The sequence below is a fragment of the Acomys minous genome (genome assembly GCF_964271855.1).
Source record: "Acomys minous genome assembly, chromosome: 9".
Classification (NCBI taxonomy): Eukaryota; Metazoa; Chordata; class Mammalia; order Rodentia; family Muridae; genus Acomys; species Acomys minous.
Window position 1 is genome coordinate 81,749,597 of NC_140490.1, and position 21,493 is coordinate 81,771,089.

Consider the following 21,493-nt stretch of genomic DNA (forward strand, 5'->3'; position numbering starts at 1 on the left):
CCTCTCAGCCTCGGAGGGTTAAGACGTGTCCCCTCGCTTTAACAAGGTTTCCCCAGGGGAGGGAGGTCGTCCGCACCGGTCAGATGGCGCGAACAAGGAGCATCTATTGTGTGCCGGAGGCTCGGCGCCCGGGGTCAGGCGGGGACAGCCGCGCTCGCGGTCCCGCGGCGCCTCCTGCTGGACGCGCGCGCCACGGCCGGGAGCGAGCAGCGGCGCGCTCGTCACCGGGGAGGCTAAGGCTAGGATCGCTGGGGGTTCCTGGCTATGGAATGAAGTGTCGTCTAAAGAGGGGAAAAAAAAATTTATTAGGAGACAAGTGCCAGAAACCCAAGAAAGGAGACGGGCGTGGTGGTGCACGCCTTTAATCCCAGCCCTGGGGAGGCAGAGACAGGCGGATCGCTGTGAGTTCGAGGCCAGCCTGGTCTACAAAGCTAGCCCAGAACAGCCAAGGCTAACACAGAGAGACTCTGTCTCGAGGAAAAAAAAAAAAAAAAAGAAACCCAAGAAAGGCTTTCCCCCTTTTTAATTTTTTTCTTTTTTCTTCTTCTTTTTTTTCCTTTGAGACACGGTTTCTCTGTGTAGTCCTGGCTGTCCTGCACTGGCTTTGTAGACCAGCTTGGCCTCGAACTCACGGAGATCCGTCTGCCAGTGACTCCGGAGTGCTGCGACTGCAGGTCCGGCTTTGGTTTGGTTTTTGAAGCAAGGTCTTATGTAGCCAGAACGGCGTCGGAATTCACTGTGTAGCTAAGCATTTCCTGATCTCCCTACCTCCACCTGCCAAGTGCTGGGATGACAGCTGTCTGCCACCCTGCTCAGAGCCATGCACGCCTCTGTCGGTTTTTCTTTCTCTCTAGACAGGGTTTCTTTGTGTAGCCCTGTAGCTCATTCGAGGATGTCCTCGAACTCAGAGAGACCCGCCTGCCTCTGTCTCCCGAGTGCTGGGATTAAAGGCGTGCACCACCACGCCTGGCTGGGACTTTAAAAAATTATCTTTAATATTGCTTTCCTGACCGCAGGAGATTCGGGAAATCGAGGACGACGTCCGCAGTTTATTGGGTAGACAGGCAACCTAATCTACTAGAGACCCTGACTCATAAACAAACGGAAACTTTGCTAAGTGCGGGTGAGGTGGCGCACGCCTTTAAGCCCAGCTCTAGGGCAGCAGAGGCAGGCAGATCGCCGTCTTTTGGGGCCAGCCTGGGCTGCATCGTGAGACCCTGTTTTCAAGACCAAAAAAAAAAAAAGTGTCATAAAAATATAGGCAAGGATTTGCAGAAATAGCGCCTGTGGCCCCAGGCGAGTTTGCTCCAGCTTTCTCCCAGAGGTGTCAAATTACATAACAATTTCAAAGCTAGGAAATCGGACTTTGGCCCAACCCACTGACCGGTCCGAACTTCAAAGTCCCTTTTTTTTTTAAAAAAATTGATCTATAAAGTCTTTGCGAATAAAGTTGGAGACAGTTGCGTCCTGAAGCATCTTAGTTTTAAAAAATCCACGAGGGGGGGGGATCCCGGCGCTGAGTCCAAGGGTCAAGCCGGACACGCCCCGGCCGCGCCGCCGCCGCTACGCTACGGCACTTGGAGGGTTAACGCCCCAGCCGCATCGTTCTGCGCAGGCGCAGACCCGTCCACGGCGAAGGCCCCCGGGGAGCAAGGCCGGGAACCGGGACGCGCGCGCGCGGCCGTCACGTGACGCGCCCAACCGGCGTCGACCTATAAAAGCCGGGGCGTTGACGTCAGCGGTCTCTTCCGCCGCAGCCGCCGCCATCGTCGGCGCGCCTCCCTCTTCGCCTCTGCCTGTGAGAATCCGTCGCCATCTGCCACCATGGTGAGTGACGGCGGCGCGGCGGGGCTCGGGGGACGGAGACCGGGCCTTGTGGCGGCGGGAGGCGGCCGCCTTGGGCCACCGTGGCGGGCGGGAGGGCCCGGGGGGGGGGGGAGGAGGAGGAGACATGGCCGCCGGGCCGGGGCGCCGGGACGTGGACGAACAGCCGGCGCCATGTCTACGCGTCCGCAGCGCGCCTCGCCGCCCGTCGGGCACCGGACGTCGGGATAGCTTCCTTCATCCGTCCCTGAAGCCGGGGCCGGGGTCGCCGCCGGGGGTGGGGTGGGATGGGGGAGCCGTGTTGGGTGGGGTGCTGATGTGGCAGAGGGGGCCGCGCCGTGTTCGCGCCCCCGGGGACGCACGGGAGAGGTGGTCCTCCATGCACGCCTGCCGCTAGCCGTGCGCACGGGGCCGCCGGCGGCATCCCTCCCCCTCAGCCAGAGAGATGGACCCTCCAAAGGCCCTGCTGGGACCGGGGGGCCCCCGGGGGCCTCTCCCATCCTGGCATTTGACCTTGGGGCGCAGCGTCTTGGGGCTTGGGGGTAGATGGTGTGTGTACACGGAGTGTGTGCGCCAGGCACGGTTGGTGGCACCGGGGACGGTCCCCATCGATCTGTCCTAACCCGGTCAGGGTCAGCCGTCTCAAGTCCAGAGCCCCGGGCAGTCCCTCTCGCAGCAATCAGGCTTTTTGGGGTGTCCGTGCTGGGGTGGCAGGCCTGGTCCCCCAGACAATTTCCTACCTTCTGGCTTATTTTGGCTGAGGTGGCAGCCGGCCTGTCTGTGCCAGGAGGATGTGATTTTGATGTGTGTAAGGTCCTGGCTGTTGTGTAACCTAAACCAGGCTGGCCTTGAACTTGGGGATTCCCCCCATCTGCGCCCCCCCCCCCAGTGCTGGGATTAAAGGCCTGAGCCACCACTGCCCTGGCTTTTACAGTATTTGGAGCAGTGTTGGTCTCTGTGTAGCCTTCTATGTCCTGTTTTTAGTAGTAGACCAGGCTGGCCTGCCTGGGGTGACTTGGTTGCCACGGTCCTTTAGCACAGGCTTGCTCGGACTCTGGTCCTTCTGCGCCCGGATCCGGTGGGCACTCGGGGTGTTTGTTTAGGGATGCACTCCTAACACACTGCCTGTGGACTCTTGATCCTTCTGGTTGATCCTTCTGGGCGTGTGGTGACTCACACTGCACACCCAGCCTGTCCCTAGTGAATGACAGCCACACTCCATCTTGGGGAGGCGCGTCCCCTTCCCCGCAGGCCTCCGGCCGTTTAGCTCCTGCCAAAGCCCAGTTCCTCGAGTCCATCCCGCCCGTGCCCTTCCCCCATCACAGGTGAATTTCACGGTAGACCAGATCCGTGCCATCATGGACAAGAAAGCCAACATCCGGAACATGTCTGTCATCGCTCACGTGGACCATGGCAAGTCCACGCTGACCGACTCCCTGGTGTGCAAGGCCGGCATCATCGCCTCTGCTCGAGCTGGGGAGACCCGCTTCACTGACACACGCAAGGACGAGCAGGAGCGCTGCATCACCATCAAGTCCACGTAAGCCGCCTCAGCTGTGGGGTGCATGCGGGGCGGCTCATGTCCATCGGCCTGTTTGTTACCGGGGACAGTTGTGGTGTTTGCGGAAGGTGGTTGGTCCCAGGCGTTAGAACGGGAGTGTCCTAGTCCTGTGTGCTGATGTGCCTGTCCTCCCTAGTGCCATCTCCCTCTTCTATGAGCTCTCCGAGAACGACCTCAACTTCATAAAGCAGAGCAAGGATGGCTCGGGCTTCCTCATCAACCTCATTGACTCCCCTGGCCACGTGGATTTCTCCTCCGAGGTGACAGCTGCTCTGCGTGTCACCGATGGCGCTCTGGTGGTGGTGGACTGCGTTTCTGGTAAGCAGGTGGCAGCCTTGTTGGGGCTGGAATGACAGGAGGTGTCCCTCTCCGGACGCCTGCGCTGGGGATGTGGAGGCACAAGGGATGTTTGTGCCCTGAACGGAGCTGAGTGAAGTTCTAACGTTAGCCTGAGTGTGGTGCACACCACCTCCCAGGACGCGGGAGCCATCGGTACTGCAGGGTGCCCCTAGCACCTGTGCTCCTGCGCGCGCACACACACACATACATACACATGTGTCTCGGGCAGGTTGGCAGCTCAGGAGGGCGCCTGGCGCTTCCAGCTTCCGTGTACACCAGGACAAGTATACATTGGCAACCCCACCCCTTCCCAGGTGTGTGCGTGCAGACAGAGACCGTGCTGCGGCAGGCCATAGCCGAGCGCATCAAGCCTGTGCTCATGATGAACAAGATGGACCGCGCCCTGCTGGAGCTGCAGTTGGAGCCAGAGGAGCTCTACCAGACCTTCCAGCGCATCGTCGAGAACGTCAACGTCATCATCTCCACATACGGCGAGGGCGAGAGCGGGCCCATGGGCAACATCATGGTGCGAAGCCCACCGTGTGTGTGGGGGGGGGGGCCTGGTCAGGACCGCGCTCTGGGAATCCTGGGCCGAAACATGATGACGGAAATTCTTCACTTTGACCTGATGTCTGTTGAAGAAACTCAGTGTCTGAGGCTGCGGGGCTGAGGCTGGCTTGGCTTCTGACATAGGTCACTGGCTCAGTGCTGTCCTCTGCCTTCAGATTGACCCCGTCCTGGGCACGGTCGGCTTTGGCTCTGGCCTGCACGGCTGGGCGTTCACTCTGAAGCAGTTTGCCGAGATGTATGTGGCCAAGTTCGCAGCCAAGGGCGAGGGCCAGCTGGGGCCAGCCGAGCGGGCCAAGAAAGTGGAGGATATGATGAAGAAGCTGTGGGGGGACCGGTGAGCACTGGGGTGTGGGCGCTCCCCTCCCCTCCCCCCCCCAGCCCCCGCGCACCGCTGTGCTATGTGCCCCCTCTCTTTGCAAGGTACTTTGACCCAGCCAACGGCAAGTTCAGCAAATCCGCCAACAGCCCTGACGGGAAGAAACTGCCCCGCACCTTCTGTCAGCTCATCCTGGACCCCATCTTCAAGGTGGGTGAGCTGTGTCCGCGGTGCGGGTGGCGTGCCCCTGGGTCCCTCCTCCTCGGGAGGCAGCTCCCCCATGCCCTGCCTTCTGCCCTCCGTGGAGCAGGTGTTCGACGCCATCATGAACTTCAGGAAGGAGGAGACGGCCAAACTGATCGAAAAGCTGGACATCAAGCTGGACAGCGAGGACAAGGACAAGGAGGGCAAGCCGCTGCTCAAGGCCGTGATGCGCCGCTGGCTGCCTGCCGGGGACGCCCTGCTGCAGATGATCACCATCCATCTGCCGTCCCCCGTCACGGCTCAGAAGTACCGCTGCGAGCTGCTCTACGAGGGCCCACCTGACGACGAGGCCGCCATGGGTAGGTGCTAGCGCCATCCCTTCTCAGCCCCTAGGTGCAGCCTCATCAGGGTGACTTGAAATAATTCCTCCTCCTCCTTCCTCCTCTACCTCCATAGGCATCAAGAGCTGCGACCCCAAAGGCCCTCTCATGATGTACATTTCCAAGATGGTGCCCACCTCAGACAAAGGCCGCTTCTATGCCTTTGGTAGAGTGTTCTCTGGGGTGGTGTCCACGGGCCTGAAGGTCCGCATCATGGGCCCCAACTATACCCCTGGGAAGAAGGAGGACCTGTACCTGAAGCCCATCCAGAGGTGAGCGCGGGCCTGTGCTGCCTCAGCCCCCTGCTGCTCATGTGGTGCCCACAGCCACCCTCCATCCCTCCCTCTCTCCCTCTAGAACCATCCTGATGATGGGCCGCTATGTGGAGCCGATCGAGGATGTGCCCTGCGGGAACATTGTGGGGCTGGTCGGGGTAGACCAGTTCCTGGTGAAGACTGGGACCATCACCACCTTCGAGCATGCTCACAATATGCGAGTGATGAAGTTCAGTGTCAGCCCTGTCGTCAGAGTCGCAGTGGAGGCCAAGAACCCAGCTGACCTGCCCAAGCTGGTGGAGGGGCTGAAGCGGCTGGCTAAGTCTGACCCCATGGTGCAGGTGCGCCTCGGGCGGGAGGCAGCCACCAGCTCGCTGGGGGCCACGGTTAGAGGAGGGGGAGCTGGGAAGGCAGGGGTGCGTGCCAGCCCTGACGTGGGGGCTCTGGTGGCTGCAGGCCATGGGGCCGAGCCGTCCTGGGGAGTGTGGCGGGGTGCTGACCACTGTTCCCACAGTGCATCATTGAGGAGTCCGGGGAGCACATCATAGCTGGCGCGGGTGAGCTGCACCTGGAGATCTGCCTCAAGGACCTGGAGGAAGACCACGCTTGCATCCCTATCAAGGTGGGCACCCTCACAGGCGCCTGCTAGGCGCAGAGCCTTCATCCCATCTTGTTGCCTGGAAGCTCTCCTGGGTACTGACTGACGCCTTGCTCTGTGCTGTGTCCCTTGTGCAGAAATCTGACCCTGTCGTCTCATACCGCGAGACAGTAAGTGAGGAGTCAAACGTGCTGTGTCTGTCCAAGTCCCCTAACAAGCACAACCGGCTGTACATGAAGGCTAGGCCCTTCCCTGATGGCCTGGCTGAGGACATCGACAAGGGCGAAGTGTCTGCCCGCCAGGAGCTCAAGGCTCGGGCTCGCTACCTGGCTGAAAAGTACGAGTGGGATGTGGCTGAGGCCCGCAAGATCTGGTGCTTTGGGCCTGATGGTACCGGGCCCAACATTCTCACTGACATCACCAAGGGCGTGCAGTACCTGAACGAGATCAAGGACAGCGTGGTGGCCGGCTTCCAGTGGGCCACGAAGGAGGTGAGTGGCTGGGCCTGGGTGTCCTGCCTCCTGAAGGCCTGTGGCCGTGGCCTCATCTGCTGGCTCTTCTCCAGGGCGCTCTTTGTGAGGAGAACATGCGTGGCGTGCGCTTTGATGTTCATGATGTGACTCTGCATGCGGATGCCATCCACCGAGGCGGTGGGCAGATCATCCCAACGGCGCGCCGCTGCCTCTACGCCAGCGTGTTGACTGCACAGCCCCGCCTTATGGAGCCTATCTACCTGGTGGAGATCCAGGTGAACACGTGTGTCCTTGTGCCCGCCCGTCCTCTGTCTGTGCCCACTACTGCTTGCTCACTGTTACTCTGTCTTCCTGTCAGTGTCCTGAGCAAGTTGTCGGTGGCATCTACGGGGTCCTGAACAGGAAGAGGGGCCATGTGTTCGAGGAGTCCCAGGTGGCTGGTACCCCCATGTTTGTGGTCAAGGCCTACCTGCCTGTAAACGAGTCCTTTGGTGAGTGTGTGTAGGTTTTCCTGTGCTGTCCCAGCCCTTTGGTCCCTGTGGTTTGCTGATAACTCTAGCTTGTGGTGGTGGAGCAGGCAGGCAGATTTCTGTGAGTTCAAGGCCAGCTTGGGTTAGAGTGACAGGAAACCAAAAAGTCACTGGGCTGTGGGGGTTGGGGGGGCCTGGAAGGCCTCCCTGGGTGGGATGACAGGTTGCCTGAACGTGCCCCTTGCTTAAGCATTCTGCCCTTTGCCCAGGTTTCACAGCCGATCTCCGCTCCAACACTGGCGGCCAGGCGTTCCCCCAGTGTGTGTTTGACCATTGGCAGATCCTGCCTGGGGACCCATTTGACAACAGCAGCCGCCCCAGCCAAGTCGTGGCTGAGACCCGCAAGCGCAAAGGCCTGAAGGAGGGCATCCCTGCGCTGGACAACTTCCTGGACAAGCTGTAGGCAGCCTGCCCATCAGAAAAAACCTTGAGACTGTCCCCACAGTGCCACTCTGGAGGCTGCTGGGGCCACCCTGCCATCGCTCAGCACTAACACTTGATGCCAATTCTATTTATTTCGGAATTACAAGGCAACAGGCGATTCCCTCCCGCGGGCTGGACTGGCGGGCCGTGGGGTGGGTGGGAAACGGCTCTTTATCATTTTCAGAGGGAAACGCACAGATGTCCAAAAAAATCTAAATAAATGCATTCAGAGGTTTATGGGGTCCATGGCCTTGTGGAGTTTCCTCCCAAAGTGGAGGCGAGTGCCTCCTGGAAGGCAGGCAGCCAGCTTTAGCCTGGTACCCTGCCTGTGCGATCCGTTGGCGTAATAAGCTCTAATAAACTCAACTGTGGTTGGCCCACCCTGTTCTATATCCTGTGCTGTGCCTCACCTGCTCACCCACCCCCAGGCTCCGGTTCCCTGCGGTGCACACAGTAGGGGTAACTTCTACCCTCCTTGGCCACAGAACCGTTGAGTTTATTCATCCCTGACACCCGAGGTAGAGTAGGGCCCCCCCCCCCAACACTTTCTGGGCTCTGGCCTGCGGTTCATCGTGTTTGCGTTAGCCAATCGGATCAGTGCGTGCAGACGGCCGTCCAGTGGCAGTGCGCCTGCGGGGGGCGGTCCCGAGCGTCTGCCGTCCAGTGAGCGCGGTGATGCCGCCAGTACACTTCCGCTTCCGCCTATAGGCGGAGTGGTGGCCAATGGGCGACGGCTTTCGGTTTCCGGGTCCGTACATGAGCCAATAAGCGCAGATATCCGGAATTGGGGGCGTGGCGTAGCACGGGCGGCACATGCGTAGACGCCTCGCCGGCACTTGCGCAGAGGCTCTCGCGGGTGCTGTGCTGGCGCCGGGCGGGGACTCGCGAGCTGAGGACGGTACGGACGGCCCCGGGCTGGGGCGGCATGTCGGGGACCCAGGGGATACCCGGTGAGGGCGGGAGTCAGGGGAGGGGACATGGTGGTCTCGGGACGCTCCACCCGCGAGAGATGTACCTCTAGGACCAGCTCTGCTGCTGCGCATGCGTCAGGTTTCCACCAACACCCCTGAGTTCGGGGTGCAGGTGGGCATGATTGACAGGTGAGGAATCTAGGTAGGGACCCGAAGAGCCAGCGGCTATGGCAAAGTGTTGAGAGTAGAGAGCCCTGACCTGGAACTAGGACAATCCTCCTGCCTCAGCCTCCGGAGTGCTGGGATGACAGTCCGGCGCATACCACTGCGTTCTGCAGTTAACATATATATCTCGCGGTGAGGGGAGGTACCTCAGGTGGCCGGAAGAGGGTCTTAGATCATTTGGCAGGAGAATTATAGCTCCTAGTGAACATGGGTACTGTGAAGCGAACTCGAGTACTCTGCAGGAACTGCACTGCACCCTATTTCAGGACACCCTAGAACTCCTGACTTTCAGACCCTTCCCTTCCCTAGTGCTGGAGTGACAGATTTGCTGTCATGACCAAATTGTGGGTGGGGGCTTTAGATGACCAAAGGAAATCTGGGTCACGGGGACTAGGTGTTGAGCGCCCCTTGGGGGACGTGTCATCCTTGATAAAGCATTTTCTCTTCCCGGTGTCCCCCAGATACCTGCCCCCAGAACCCTGAAGAAGCTGGCCTGCCATGTCCACGTTCAGGCAGGAGGATGTGGAGGACCATTATGAGATGGGAGAGGAGCTGGGCAGGTGAGTGGCGGAGGGGTGTGTCACCGAATGCCTCCGCCCTTCCTGGACACAGAGTGTTGGTGGCACCACTCTGGGCTTCAGGTTCCCGGACAGCTGTGGTCCTGAGTCGCTTTTCTCTGGTGTGTACCAGCACACCTGGCCTCGCTTGATGGTTTGTTTCATTTCAATTTGGGGAGGGGAGGGGTCAGGGTCGTCATGTACCCCAGGCTAGCCTCGAACTTATTTTATGTGATTATTGCAGAGTGTGTGTGTGTGTTGTGTGTTGTGTGTTGGTCACAGCACAACTTCCTGGATTCTGCCGTCCTCTACCATGCGGGTCCCAGGCACTGAATTCCGGCAGATGTGGTGTGCACCTCCACGCTGCCCCTGTTGTTCCTGGACTTAGCTGGTCCCCCCCTCTTTAGTTCTACAATATCAAGGTACGCCTGAGAGCCTCTCCAGTTCCTGCTTGGTTCATGAGACCAGTTCTTGTTCGGTGTTCCTTTGAGAAAGTCGGGGTGTGGTGGCACATGCCTGTACTCCCAGCACTCAGGGAGGCAATGGCAGGAGTGAGTTCTAGGCCAGCCTGGTCTACAGAGGCAGCCTAGGTTCTAGGATAGCCAAGGCTACACAGAGAGACCCTGTCTCAAAAAAAAAAAAAAAAGAAAGAAAGAAAAGAAAGCCAGACTCTTCTCTGAAGCTTTGGAGGCCAAGCGCACCCCCCCACACCCCCCAGGACCACACCCCCAAACCCCCATCTGCCTTCCTCGCTCCTTGTGGCCTCCGACCTTATTTGGCATGTTCTGCCCAGACCAGCCTTCTGGGAACCTCAAGGCCCGCCCTATGACGTCACTCCCTTGGAATGTGAGTGGCCCTGCTGAGGCAGGCTGAGGACAGTTTTCCTGCCTGGGGACCCTGTAGCGGTTCCTTCAGGAGTTTCCCACTTCAGGGCCCCCTCCCCGACCTCCCAGCTAAACTGCAGATGGCAGGCAGATGTGCCCCCTCTGGGGAGACCACTCAGGCTATGGGTGTATGCCACCCCAGCAGGGTCCCCTTTGTCTGGGTGAGGAGCCACCTGCAGTGGTCCTCTCTGTCAGCCCACTGCTAACAGCGAAGCCCTCCCAGGCCAGGTTCAGTGAGACCCAGACATGGGCGCAGTGGTTAGAGCACCAGCTGCTCTCCCAGAGGACACAGGTTCAATTCCCATCACTCACGTGTGGCGGCTCACAGCCACCCGGGACTCCAGATCCCGGGGATCCGACGCCCCCTCTGGCCGCGGTGGGGAAAACTTGCATGCGGCTAGGGCTGGCCTCCTCCTGCCCTGGTGCCGCGCAGCCCCTCACTCAGCCCTCCCTCACGCAGTCGTACCTTGGGTATGGTCCAGGGTCCTGAAGACAGCACAGACACTGCGTTCTTCCAGCAGATGAGGGTGCATTTGTGCATAACCCACGCGTGCTTTCTCTGTGATTTACTTAAAGTGTTTGTGGCACTGTGGCAGGTTCACTGGGTCTGTCTCTGCTGTCTGGTCTCTGCCTTTTTATTGCTTAATTTTTAAAAAAAGATTTATTTATTTTTACTTGCTATGCATTGCAGTGAGGGGGTACTAGAGTTAAGAACAGTTGTGGGCTGATATGTGGGTGCTGGGAATTGAACCCGGGTGCTTTGGAAGAGCAGACCTTGCTCTTAGCCACTGAGCCATCTCTCCCACCCCCATATTTCTTAATTTTTAAAAAGAGATGTATTTATTATGTATACAGTGTTCTGCCTGCATGTACACCTGCAGGCTAGAAGAGGGCGCCAGATCACATTATAGATGGTTGTGAGCCACCATGTAGTTGCTGGGAATTGAACTCAGGACCTCTGGAAGAGCAGTCAGTGAGTGGCATCTCTCCAGCTTCTTATTTTCAGTTTGGTTTTTGGGATTTTTTTTTTTTTTTTTGAGACAGGGTTTCTCTGTGTAGCCTTGGCTGTCCTGAACTCACTTTGTAGACCAGGCTGTCCTGAGCTCACAGTGATCTGCCTGCCTCTGCCTCCCGAGTGCTGGGATTAAAGGTGTGCGCCACCATGAGCGGCTTATTTTTAGTTTTTAAGAGATGTTTATGGTGTTTGTGTGACAGGCGCAGCACTTGGGGGCATTGGCTTTCCTCCACCATGTGGGTTCCTGGCAAAGGCAGAGGCTCAGGGTTTGTGTCTTTCCTGTCACTCCTCACCTTTTTTTTTTTCTTTTAAAGATATATTTTTATTTTTGTACCTCATGTTTTACTTACTTGTGCAACTGTGCACCATGTGTGTGCAGTGTTCCCACAGAGGCCAGAAGGGGGCCTGGGGTCAGACACAGTTGTGAGCCACCATGGGAATCAATCAGCCCAGGTCCTGTGGGAGAGCAGCCAGGGCCGCTGCTGTAGAGCTCTCACTGGTAGAGCTCACCAATTGGGTGATGCTGACCAGGGAGCCCCAGTTTCCCAGTGCCGGGCTTCCTGGCACACAACACCACACCAGGCTTTTCATGTTTCATCTGGGGATTGAACTCCGACCCCAACGCTTTTGTAGGGAGCCCGGGAGCCCCCTCCCCCAGCCTGGTGTCTCCGATACAATTCCAGGAAACGCCCGTCCCTGCAGTTAAGGACTGTCCCCAGTGCCTGCTGCCTGAGTTAGTGCCCAGAGCCACACACAGTGGATTGCGGTGGCCACTTTATTCTTCTCCGTTAATGACCAGGCACACACAGAGAGCCTCTGCTCGATGTGCTTCCCATACGGCTTTTGTATTTTGGTGTGGCCAGGCACTGTACACACAGACCTTTGTTCATTTTTTATTTTATTTGTTTTCTGTTTGTTTGCTTGTTGTTTTGTTGTTTTTGATTTTTGTTTTTCTTGAGACAGGGTTTCTCTGTGTAACCCTGGCTGTCCTGGACTCACTTTGTAGACCAGGCTGGTCTCGAACTCACAGAGATCCGGCCGCTTCTGCCTCCTGAGTGCTGGGACCTTTGTTTATTTTGGGTTTTGTGGTCTTGTTATTTTTGAGTGTGGTGCTGGAGCTGGGGGTTTGCTTTTGTCCTGAGAGCGCTACAGTCTTCCTCTGGGGCCACCATGACTGTCCCTCACCCCTTGTCCTCAAGGGTATCCTGTGGACAAGAAACCCGCCTGCATGCCTCCCTCCTTCCTCTCCCCTCGGCTGGCACAGACACAGGTAGCCAGGGCTGCCGCAGGGCCGGGACTGCTGAGGGATGCGAGGGTCCTGCAGCCCAGTGTAGACAGATCTGTCAGAGCCAAGCAAGCAAGAGAGCTGGAGGTGGGGCAGGAACTCAAGGGAAGAAGCTTCTGGAAGGCAAGGGGCTTGGAGCATTCCTGCTTTTCCCACCTGAGTCTGGTGCTGGTTGGAGCCCAGGATCTTGAAATGGTCACTGTAGCCTCATCCTTGGCCCCTGTGTGTTTGTTTTTTAATCTCAGTGTGTGTGCACGTGTGCGCGCGCTAGCAAGCTCATGTGTTGCTGTTAAATTACCAGTGTGGCCTAATAATGTTTATTATCAGGCGTATAATTACTATTACAGCAGTATTTTCTGATCTGCTAGCAATCAGTCAAGACACAGACACTTGTTATTGTAGGTTCAGTTTTCTTAACCAATATATTTTATTATGAACTTATTAACTGAGCGTACATCCCTTATAGCCTGACTAAGTGAAACAATAGGAAAAGAGGATTAAACAATAACAAAACCACAAGGATATAAGTTCTGAGGAATGATTCTCCTGGCGTAGTCAGCAGGATTTCTTCTGCTGGAACCTGGAGTAACCAGAACCTGGAACCTCAGCCGGAGCCCTGAAGCCTTCCCTTGAGCGGTTCTCTCTAGGAGCGTCTCGAAGTGCAGTGATGAACAGCCAAAACTATCCCAAGTCTCCAAAAGCCCCGCCTCCAGTTCTGGGCTCATTTATATATCTCCTCCCAGAGTCTGTTCACGGGATCTTTTCAGTTGACAACAATAAAGCTCCTGCACGAGGTGGTTTGTCTTCTAGTGGATTAACCTCACCTGTTCTCTCACAAAACAGTTCTGATCCCACACTTGGGATCATAACAAAAACAGGTTTAGCTCTCCTTCGTGTTATGTTTTAAAATAGCCTTAGTTAACCTGGGGCAGGGCAGACATTAATCCCCTAAACTGCTTCCCATAGTGGAGCAGGTATGTGTAACCTGCCCCAATCCCATGCCATCTGCTTCTATTTTATTTTATTTTTTGGTTTTTTTGAGACAAGGTTTCTCTGTGTAACCTTGGCTGTCCTGGACTCGCTTTGTAGACCAGGCTGGTCTCGAACTCACAGCGATCTGCCTGCCTCTGCCTCCCGAGTGCTGGGATTAAAGGCGTGCGCCACCACGCCCGGCTGCCATCTGCTTCTAATAATTTCTGTCAAGCTACCTCCCATCCATAATCCCAAGTACTTGCTAATGTTCTCCATCTGGGCCAAGTCTCCATCCAGGCCGGCCATGTGCTTCTTCTCCGCCTCACCCATGATGGCGCGACTTTCTCCTCTCTCTTTTCCTCTGGTCTCTCTTCTTCCCAAGATTCTGTCTCCCCCAGCCCTGGACCCTTAGCCACGCCTGTCCCATAGGCCCTGCCCAGGGGTGATGGCTTTTTATTGGTCAAATAGGTTAAGGCTCTTAGGCAAGGTACAGGTGGGACAGAGACAGCAAGCAGTAATTAGCTTCCAAATACATCAGACTAACCTCCAACAATTCCCTTTTTCTGCCTAAATGAAAAGGCCATTCTTTCATGAAAAATTATAAAAACCAATAGGTAAGGCATACATAATGTGTAATCAAAAGATATTTGGCAACCTTGACGAGATATTATCTATTCTATCTTGGTGAGTCTAAAGTTTTGAACCTAAATCAATATTTTTCAGAGCTTATATCTATCAACCTAAGATATCTATCTAGACCTAAAAGTGTCTTCTTAACCCCTAAACAACTGAGTTTAATTTTAAAACTATCTGGTCTTCAACCCCATCATAGACTTGAGAAGGAATAAAGTTAATTACCTGAGTAAACAGGAAGTGCAGGTTAGCAGCTTCCAAAATGAAAAAAATGACAGAGACAGAGACCCAAAACCCTAACATTGGAGCATCATCTTCAGCCTTCTGGCCCAGTATATTTGTGAGGCAGGGACTGTTGAGGACTTGCTTACTCTGTTTTGGCTGAGTCTGGCCATCAACTCCACCTGCATCCAAGCTTGCCCATTTTAGGCAGAATTCTTTCTGTGGCAGACACAAGGACATTTTTGTCCAGTGGCTTTTTTGCCACATTTGAAGCCATTTCCACAAGGAGGTTCTTTGATGCTCATCATGTTCTTTGAGGTAGGCTGGGTGTTGCCAGGAGTTAGCCTGTCTTACTGTCAAAGAATCCTCAAAACAATAAAAACATTTTAAAATGCCATATTCTGTAGGTCTCTGAGGATTTTGAAAGCCTTATCTATCTATAGAATTACATCTGTCTGTTAAACCTAGGATGTATATTCCTGGTCTTGACATGACCATGAGTTTATCAACTAACAATTGACTTGTATTACTTAATTATCGCAAACAGCCTGCGATAGCACTACCAGAATATTGGAAGCAAAGCATGTATTAATTGAATTGTATGTGTACAAACCTCATATTAGAGTAGAAATAAAATGTGCAAAGAATAATATTAAATTTGAATTCTATTTCAATGTATCAAAATTAAACTTATTTTATATCAATATGCAAAATCCTATGTCAGTGAATTAAAATTAACTGCATCTGTTAGTAACAACTAAGGCCTTAAGTTGAGGAGTAGAGTCAGTGACCTCCTTTTTGTCCTGTCATCCCTGTGTGTTTCTATATGCCCCCTTCTTTTCAGCCCCAGGCTTCATACCAGTCTCCCTTTCCTTGAGGTCTGTTTCATTCTGACCTCTTTCAAAGAGGAAGTAAAACATCACCTTTAACAGTGAACATACAATTATTATCATACTGAAATCAAAACACGATTGTATAGTTCTAAATGTCCTTCTCTTGGCTCTGTGGCGCCTGTTGCATAGGCCAGGCCGCTACCTGTTTCCTGAGAAAATGTATCCCATTTTAGAGACAAGCAGGTTGCCCTGAACAAAAGGAGAGTCATTCAAGCCAGGTGTGATGGCGCACACCTTTAGTCCCAGCATTTGGGAGGCAGAGGCAGGTGGATCGCTGTGAGTTTTGAAGACAGCCTGGTCTACAAAGCTACTCCAGGACAGCCAAGGCTAACACAGAGAAAAACCAAAACAAAAAAAACAAAAAACAAAACCAAAAAGCTTGCCCTCGGCATCTTGTACTTGGGTTTTTACTTCTGTTGTGAGTTTTTCTGTCTCACCCCTCTTCCCATGGGTGATGGACACTTCCAACTTTTAAGCATATATGAATTGTAGCCTTTGAGTTTCTGGGACCTAACTAGGCTGCTGTGTACTTTGTCACCTGTAAGTCCTCTGTGTCTTTTTGCATCTGGTGTGGCCGCCACCTGTGCCCCGTGAAAGTAGCTCACGTTTAGAGGGATAAGCCAGCTGCCAGAGCAGTGACACCTCAACTCAGCATACAATAGCTTTTCAATGTGGGACGCGTACAGCTTGCATGTCTGTCACCCTGCCCAACCTTGGTCCAACAGAATATGTCTCTTATGCCAATTACCCTTTGGCACCAATTACCCTTTGGCTGGCATTTTTTGGAGCAGTGACATCATTTTCCTTACATAAACCTAAGATTGCTGTGTATCCATCCTTTCGATCAGCAAGGACATATATAATCTATTATTAAGAAAAAGGAAGCCGGGCGTGGTGGCACATGCCTTTAATCCCAGCACTCGGGAGGCAGAGGCAGGCGGATCGCTGTGAGTTCGAGGCCAGCCTGGTCTACAAAGTGAGTCCAGGACAGCCAAGGCTACACAGAGAAACTCTGTCTCAAAAAACCAAAATAAATTAAAAAAAAAAAAAAAAGCAAAACAGAAGCAACTAGGTGTGATAGCAGCCCCCACTTTTCCAGCCCCTCAGCCGAGGCCAGGGGGTCAGTGAGTTTAAGGCTGGCAGGGGCTACATAATAAGAGTTGGCTGTTGTTGAGGCAAGAAGCCCTGTAGCGTAGGCTGGTGGTGTGTGGCTACTCCTGGGCTGGGTTGAAGTGTTAACCCAGATAGGGAGCCAGAGGCAGAACAGCCATGAATTTCACTGGGTCACCTAGAGGAGAAACAACGCAGAGACGGCTGCATCACTGCAGCCCTCCCTACCGTTCCCGCCTCACTCCAGGCAGAGTCCCGGGTTTTGTTTGTTCTTCGTCTTGGATCTTAGTGGGGGGCAACACTTCTAGTGGCTTCAGGACTTCTTGAAACTGCTGAGACGCCAGCTTCCTGTCTGCAGGGGCTTTGCTCTACAGGGGAAGGTTTTCCTTAGAGGACAGGACTGCACAGCAGCTTGCTTGGCTTGAGCCTCCTGAGTGCTGGGTGACAGGTGGGCGCCACCATACCTGTCTGAGGAGCCACATTTTTATGTTACCTTGTTTTTTTGTTTCCTTGTTTCGTTTTCGTTTTTGTTTTTAGATAGAGCTCTCTAAGGCGCTGGACTCCCTGTCCAGGGTCCGTCTTCCTTCTGTCCCTCAGCACGGGTTAACCACACCTGACTTTCTTGGGTCTGCGGTGCCTGGCCAGGGCTCTCTCCTCAAGCCATTGTCCCTCCCTCCCCGCCCCCCCCCCAGTCCCCACCATTTGGCACTTTGGGCAGACTCAGAGGGGACAGCACATGGCGACTGCGTCCAGAGCCCTGGCTTCCTCCATGTCCGTGGCTCTTAGCTGCTCCCTCCCCCGCAGTGGCCAGTTCGCCATCGTGCGCAGGTGCCAGCAGAAGGGCACGGGCATGGAGTACGCGGCCAAGTTCATCAAGAAGCGGCGCCTGCCGTCCAGCCGGCGCGGGGTGAGCCGGGAGGAGATTGAGCGCGAGGTGAGCATCCTGCGCGAGATCCGCCACCCCAACATCATCACGCTGCACGACGTGTTCGAGAACAAGACAGACGTGGTGCTGATCCTGGAGCTGGTGTCCGGGGGCGAGCTCTTTGACTTCCTGGCTGAGAAGGAGTCACTGACGGAGGACGAGGCCACGCAGTTCCTCAAGCAGATCCTGGACGGTGTCCACTACCTGCATTCCAAGCGCATCGCGCACTTCGACTTGAAGGTGGCGCGCGAGCAGGGGTGTGCCGGGAGGGCTGGGGGCCCCGGGGTCCTGAGGGTCACACCCCCCGCCGCCCCCTGCTGCCCCGCAGCCGGAGAACATCATGCTTCTGGACAAGCACGCAGCCAGCCCACGCATCAAGCTTATCGACTTCGGCATCGCCCACAGGATCGAAGCAGGCAGCGAGTTCAAGAACATCTTCGGCACGCCTGAGTTCGTGGGTGAGGGGACGGCGCGGGCACCGCCGGGTGGGTGGATCCCTGCGTCCCCTCAGCCTGATTTGCCTCCGCGGCCCTGTCTTCCACAGCCCCCGAGATCGTCAACTACGAGCCGCTGGGCTTGGAGGCTGACATGTGGTGAGTGGGGTTGGGGGAGGCCCTGGCGTGCGCTGTCCTGTTGTTGTACACCCCCTCCCCCCCTCCCCTACCTGTTTGCAACCTGCAGGCTCTTATCAGTCACAGCTTGGGCTGCAGGCGCATGCCCCTGAGGGTCCCCCAGGACACAGGATAGGGGGCTCACTGCAGCCAGAGAGGGTCGGGAGGATGCTGGACAGTGTCAATCCTGAGGTCCTGCGTGCCCACGTGCTCAGGAGACCCTCTGATTGACTCTGATGACACTCTAGAAGCCCTAGCCCTACTGAGGGGGTGGGGTTGCGGGGAGTGGGGGTAGAGGCTATGTCCTGGGCATGGAGTGCCGCACGGCCATCCTGACTGGTCTTTTCTGCCCCCTGCAGGAGCATCGGCGTCATCACCTACATCCTGTGAGTGCCCAAGAGGGGCCTCAGTCTGCACCTGCTCTAGGGGCCAGGGTCAGGGCTGGGACCTGCTGCACAGGCCCTGAGAGAGCGCCAGGAAGAGCTGCACACTGTGTGACCTTGGCTGTATTTCTGGCCCCACACCCCCAGCTCCTCCCTGAGCGATTCTAGGTGTAGCTCCACCCGTGACCACGCCCCCAGCCCCTTACGGGGTGGGGTGGGGTCGGGGGAAGTGTATGTTCCTAGCTCCTCGGTGTTGAACCTGGTCTGGGATCTGTCCCACTTCCGTTGGAGATGGTTCTCTTCTCCACCCGGGGCCAGTGTGCGGGATAGTCAGGGACGCCCCAGTTGGCCTTCTAATGTGATACATCCGTTTCCAAGACCCCACAGGCATTCTCCCCGGAGAGGCCTCTTTCCCCAGATGACTCTAGCTGTGTCAAGGTTACAGACTAACCAGTGGGGGCTGCGGGGCCGTTGGCCCCCCACCAGCTATCCCCCCGGCTCGCCATGTACTCTGTCTCCGTGCAGCCTGAGCGGGGCGTCCCCGTTCCTGGGGGAGACCAAGCAGGAGACGCTGACAAACATTTCGGCAGTGAACTACGACTTTGACGAGGAATACTTCAGCAGCACCAGTGAGCTGGCCAAGGACTTCATCCGCAGGCTGCTGGTCAAAGACCCCAAGTAGGCTGGGCGGCTGGCCGCTCCATTTTGTTTTATGGGTGTTTTTTCTACTGTATTTCTGAGGCAGGTCTCCTGTAGCCCAGGCTGGCCTTCCGGCTAGTTGCCTGGTTCACCACCAGCCTTTACAGCCTCCGTGGCTCTAGTGTCCACGGCTCCTAATACAATCCCACGGGGCTGGCAGAACAAGCCCACCTCCGGGCTGGGGTGGCAGGAGCTTCATGGGTGACAGTGCCATTGCCTGTCTGGCTTTTCCACCTACTGGGGTGAGGCACTCATGGGTGACTTGGGTCATGGTGGGGTCCCCCGACCTGCATCGCTCTGATGGTGTCACGTGGGATTCTTTGGGTAAAATTACCTGAGAGCTGACCCACTGCACTTCGCAGGAGGAGGATGACCATTGCGCAGAGCCTGGAGCATTCCTGGATCAAGGTGAGGCCTTGGGACCCCCGGGAGCGGGCAGGTGGGTGGGCGGCCTGGTCCCCATGCTGCAGCTCCGCTCCCCGCAGGTGCGCAGGCGCGAGGATGGTGCCCGGAAGCCGGAGCGGCGGCGGCTGCGCGCGGCGCGCCTGCGCGAGTACAGCCTCAAGTCACACTCGAGCATGCCGCGCAACACGAGCTACGCCAGCTTCGAGCGCTTCTCGCGCGTGCTGGAGGACGTGGCGGCGGCGGAGCAGGGGCTGCGCGAGCTGCAGCGGGGGCGGCGCCAGTGCCGGGAGCGCGTGTGCGCGCTGCGCGCGGCCGCCGAGCAGCGGGAGGCGCGCTGCCGCGACGGGAGCGCGGGGCTGGGCCGCGACCTGCGGCGCCTGCGCACGGAGTTGGGGCGCACCGAGGCCCTGCGCACGCGCGCGCAGGAGGAGGCCCGAGCGGCGCTGCTGGGCGCCGGGGGCCTGAAGCGCCGCCTGTGCCGCCTGGAGAACCGCTACGACGCGCTGGCCGCGCAGGTGGCCGCCGAGGTGCAGTTTGTGCGCGACCTGGTGCGCGCGCTGGAGCAGGAGCGGCTGCAGGCCGAGTGTGGCGTACGCTAGGCTGTGGCCTCGGAACCTGGGGGCCCCGGCACCCGCCCCGCCCCCAGGGAATCCGGCACCCCGCGCGCGTCCCCCGGAATAAAGCTGCTTTCCACGCACTGCTGCGTGTGTTCCACGCCCTGCAGGGAGGGTGAGTGCGAACAACACGCAGGATCCCAAGGTTTTCCCCTCCACGCCGCCAAGGAGATCCTGTCTGCACCGTGCACCCACAGTTCACACACAGACACGCGAGATGAACGCTGGTAAAGCGGTAGCCCCGGATAGCACACAGCCCTGAACAGGACACTGCAGGTAGGGGTACCTGGAGGACAGTGTAGTAAGACTCCAAGACTAAGGATGTCAGCTGCTGTGCCAGCTCTTGGCGCCTGAGGCGGGACGATTCCTTGAGGTAGTTTGCAACGCCATCCTGCCTGAGGAACAGTCAGCGCCCCTCGGGCATACTCAGCTGAGTCCTGCCTGGTGTTCCTGGGGATCTAGGTCACCTGTCCTTATAGTAAAAGTGCGCGCCCTCCCCCCCCTCCCCCTCGCTAATCCACCTAGGTTCTGTACAGTGGACCTGAACGGACTGTCACAGCCAGGCGCCCGTCCCTCAGCCGGCGGCGATTATGTAGACGCTGTCGTATGCAAAGTCACCTTGGGGTGGCAGCAGAGAGCCGCAGCCGGGCCCCGAGTCAGCTAGACCTGGTTCAAGGCTCACACCCCATAGCAGTTCAGCCTTGAACTCACAGTGATCCACCTGCCTCTGCCTCCCGAGCGCTGTGATTAAAGACGTGCGCCACCACGCCCAGCTGGAACCCTGTCTCAAAAAAACGAAAGTAAATAAAAGTTAAGGCGGTTGCCATAGGCCACATTCACATGCTTTCCTAATAAGCCCTGATACCCAAAATATGAACGTGTGATAACACTCAGAGCCAGAAATGGAGCCTTATTTGGCACAATCTTATATTAGCTAAGTTGAGCGAAGGCCGAGCTGCAGGCAGACGTGGAATGTTCCAGAACAGAGCTGCTCTGCTGGATGTGAAGGAGTGGGGATATGCCAGCTATGGGTGTGCGCACCAGGCTCCTGTTTCCATATTGGAGTTTCAACCCTTTTTTTCTTATTATTATTATTGTTTTTTGAGATGGGGTTTCTCTGTGTAGCCCTGGTTGTCCTAGACTCACTTTGTAGACCAGGCTGGCCTCAAACTCACAGTGATCCACCTGCCTCTGCCTCCCGAGTGCTGGGATTAAAGGCGTGCGCCACCACTCCAGGCTCAACCCGATTATGAGGATCAGCTCGTGGCTTCGGGTAAAGCTGACAACAGTTGATTGAGCACAGCCTAGAGAATGGCAGGCTCCTGCCTCCGAGCCTGGCCCAGTCCAACACTCCTTTAAACCCACTTCTGCAGGGGCCAGAGAGTCCTGGTGCCTCTAAAGTGTGTAACCAAACACCCCAGGTCATGAGTTTAAGGATTAAGTCTCAAATAGCCAACTGACTTGTTTGGATATGTTTGAGACTGGGGCTCACTCTATAGCTTGGAACTCCCCGTGGCCGAGGCTGGCCTTGAACCCTGTATGTAGCCCAGGCTTACAAGTCCCAAGTGCTGAGGGGCAGGCCAGTGTCACCACAGCCAGCTCTGTTTGCGGTTTGGGGAGCCTCTTGAAGGTCAGAGAGCACTGTTTTGCCCCACC

General features: G+C 56.4%; 2 protein-coding genes across 2 annotated transcripts; both read left to right on the plus strand.

Annotated features, from left to right (window-relative positions):
• The first annotated feature begins 1,671 nt into the window (after positions 1 to 1,671).
• Positions 1,672 to 7,728, plus strand: EEF2 (eukaryotic translation elongation factor 2). Its single transcript, XM_084797006.1, has 14 exons — positions 1,672 to 1,827; positions 3,150 to 3,364; positions 3,522 to 3,703; positions 4,039 to 4,250; positions 4,450 to 4,628; positions 4,715 to 4,820; positions 4,921 to 5,173; positions 5,271 to 5,466; positions 5,552 to 5,810; positions 5,984 to 6,091; positions 6,205 to 6,558; positions 6,633 to 6,815; positions 6,899 to 7,031; positions 7,280 to 7,728. The coding sequence occupies exons 1-14, from the start codon at positions 1,825 to 1,827 to the stop codon at positions 7,471 to 7,473; spliced, it is 2,577 nt and encodes an 858-aa protein (XP_084653132.1). The 5' UTR covers positions 1,672 to 1,824; the 3' UTR covers positions 7,474 to 7,728.
• Positions 7,729 to 8,300: 572 nt separating this feature from the next.
• DAPK3 (death associated protein kinase 3) lies at positions 8,301 to 20,661 on the plus strand. Its single transcript, XM_084796508.1, has 9 exons — positions 8,301 to 8,391; positions 9,091 to 9,189; positions 17,005 to 17,365; positions 17,454 to 17,583; positions 17,670 to 17,718; positions 18,096 to 18,122; positions 18,645 to 18,797; positions 19,181 to 19,226; positions 19,304 to 20,661. Exons 2-9 carry the CDS (start codon positions 9,128 to 9,130, stop codon positions 19,820 to 19,822), a joined length of 1,347 nt encoding a protein of 448 aa, XP_084652634.1. The 5' UTR covers positions 8,301 to 8,391; positions 9,091 to 9,127; the 3' UTR covers positions 19,823 to 20,661.
• The last annotated feature ends 832 nt before the right edge of the window (positions 20,662 to 21,493 follow it).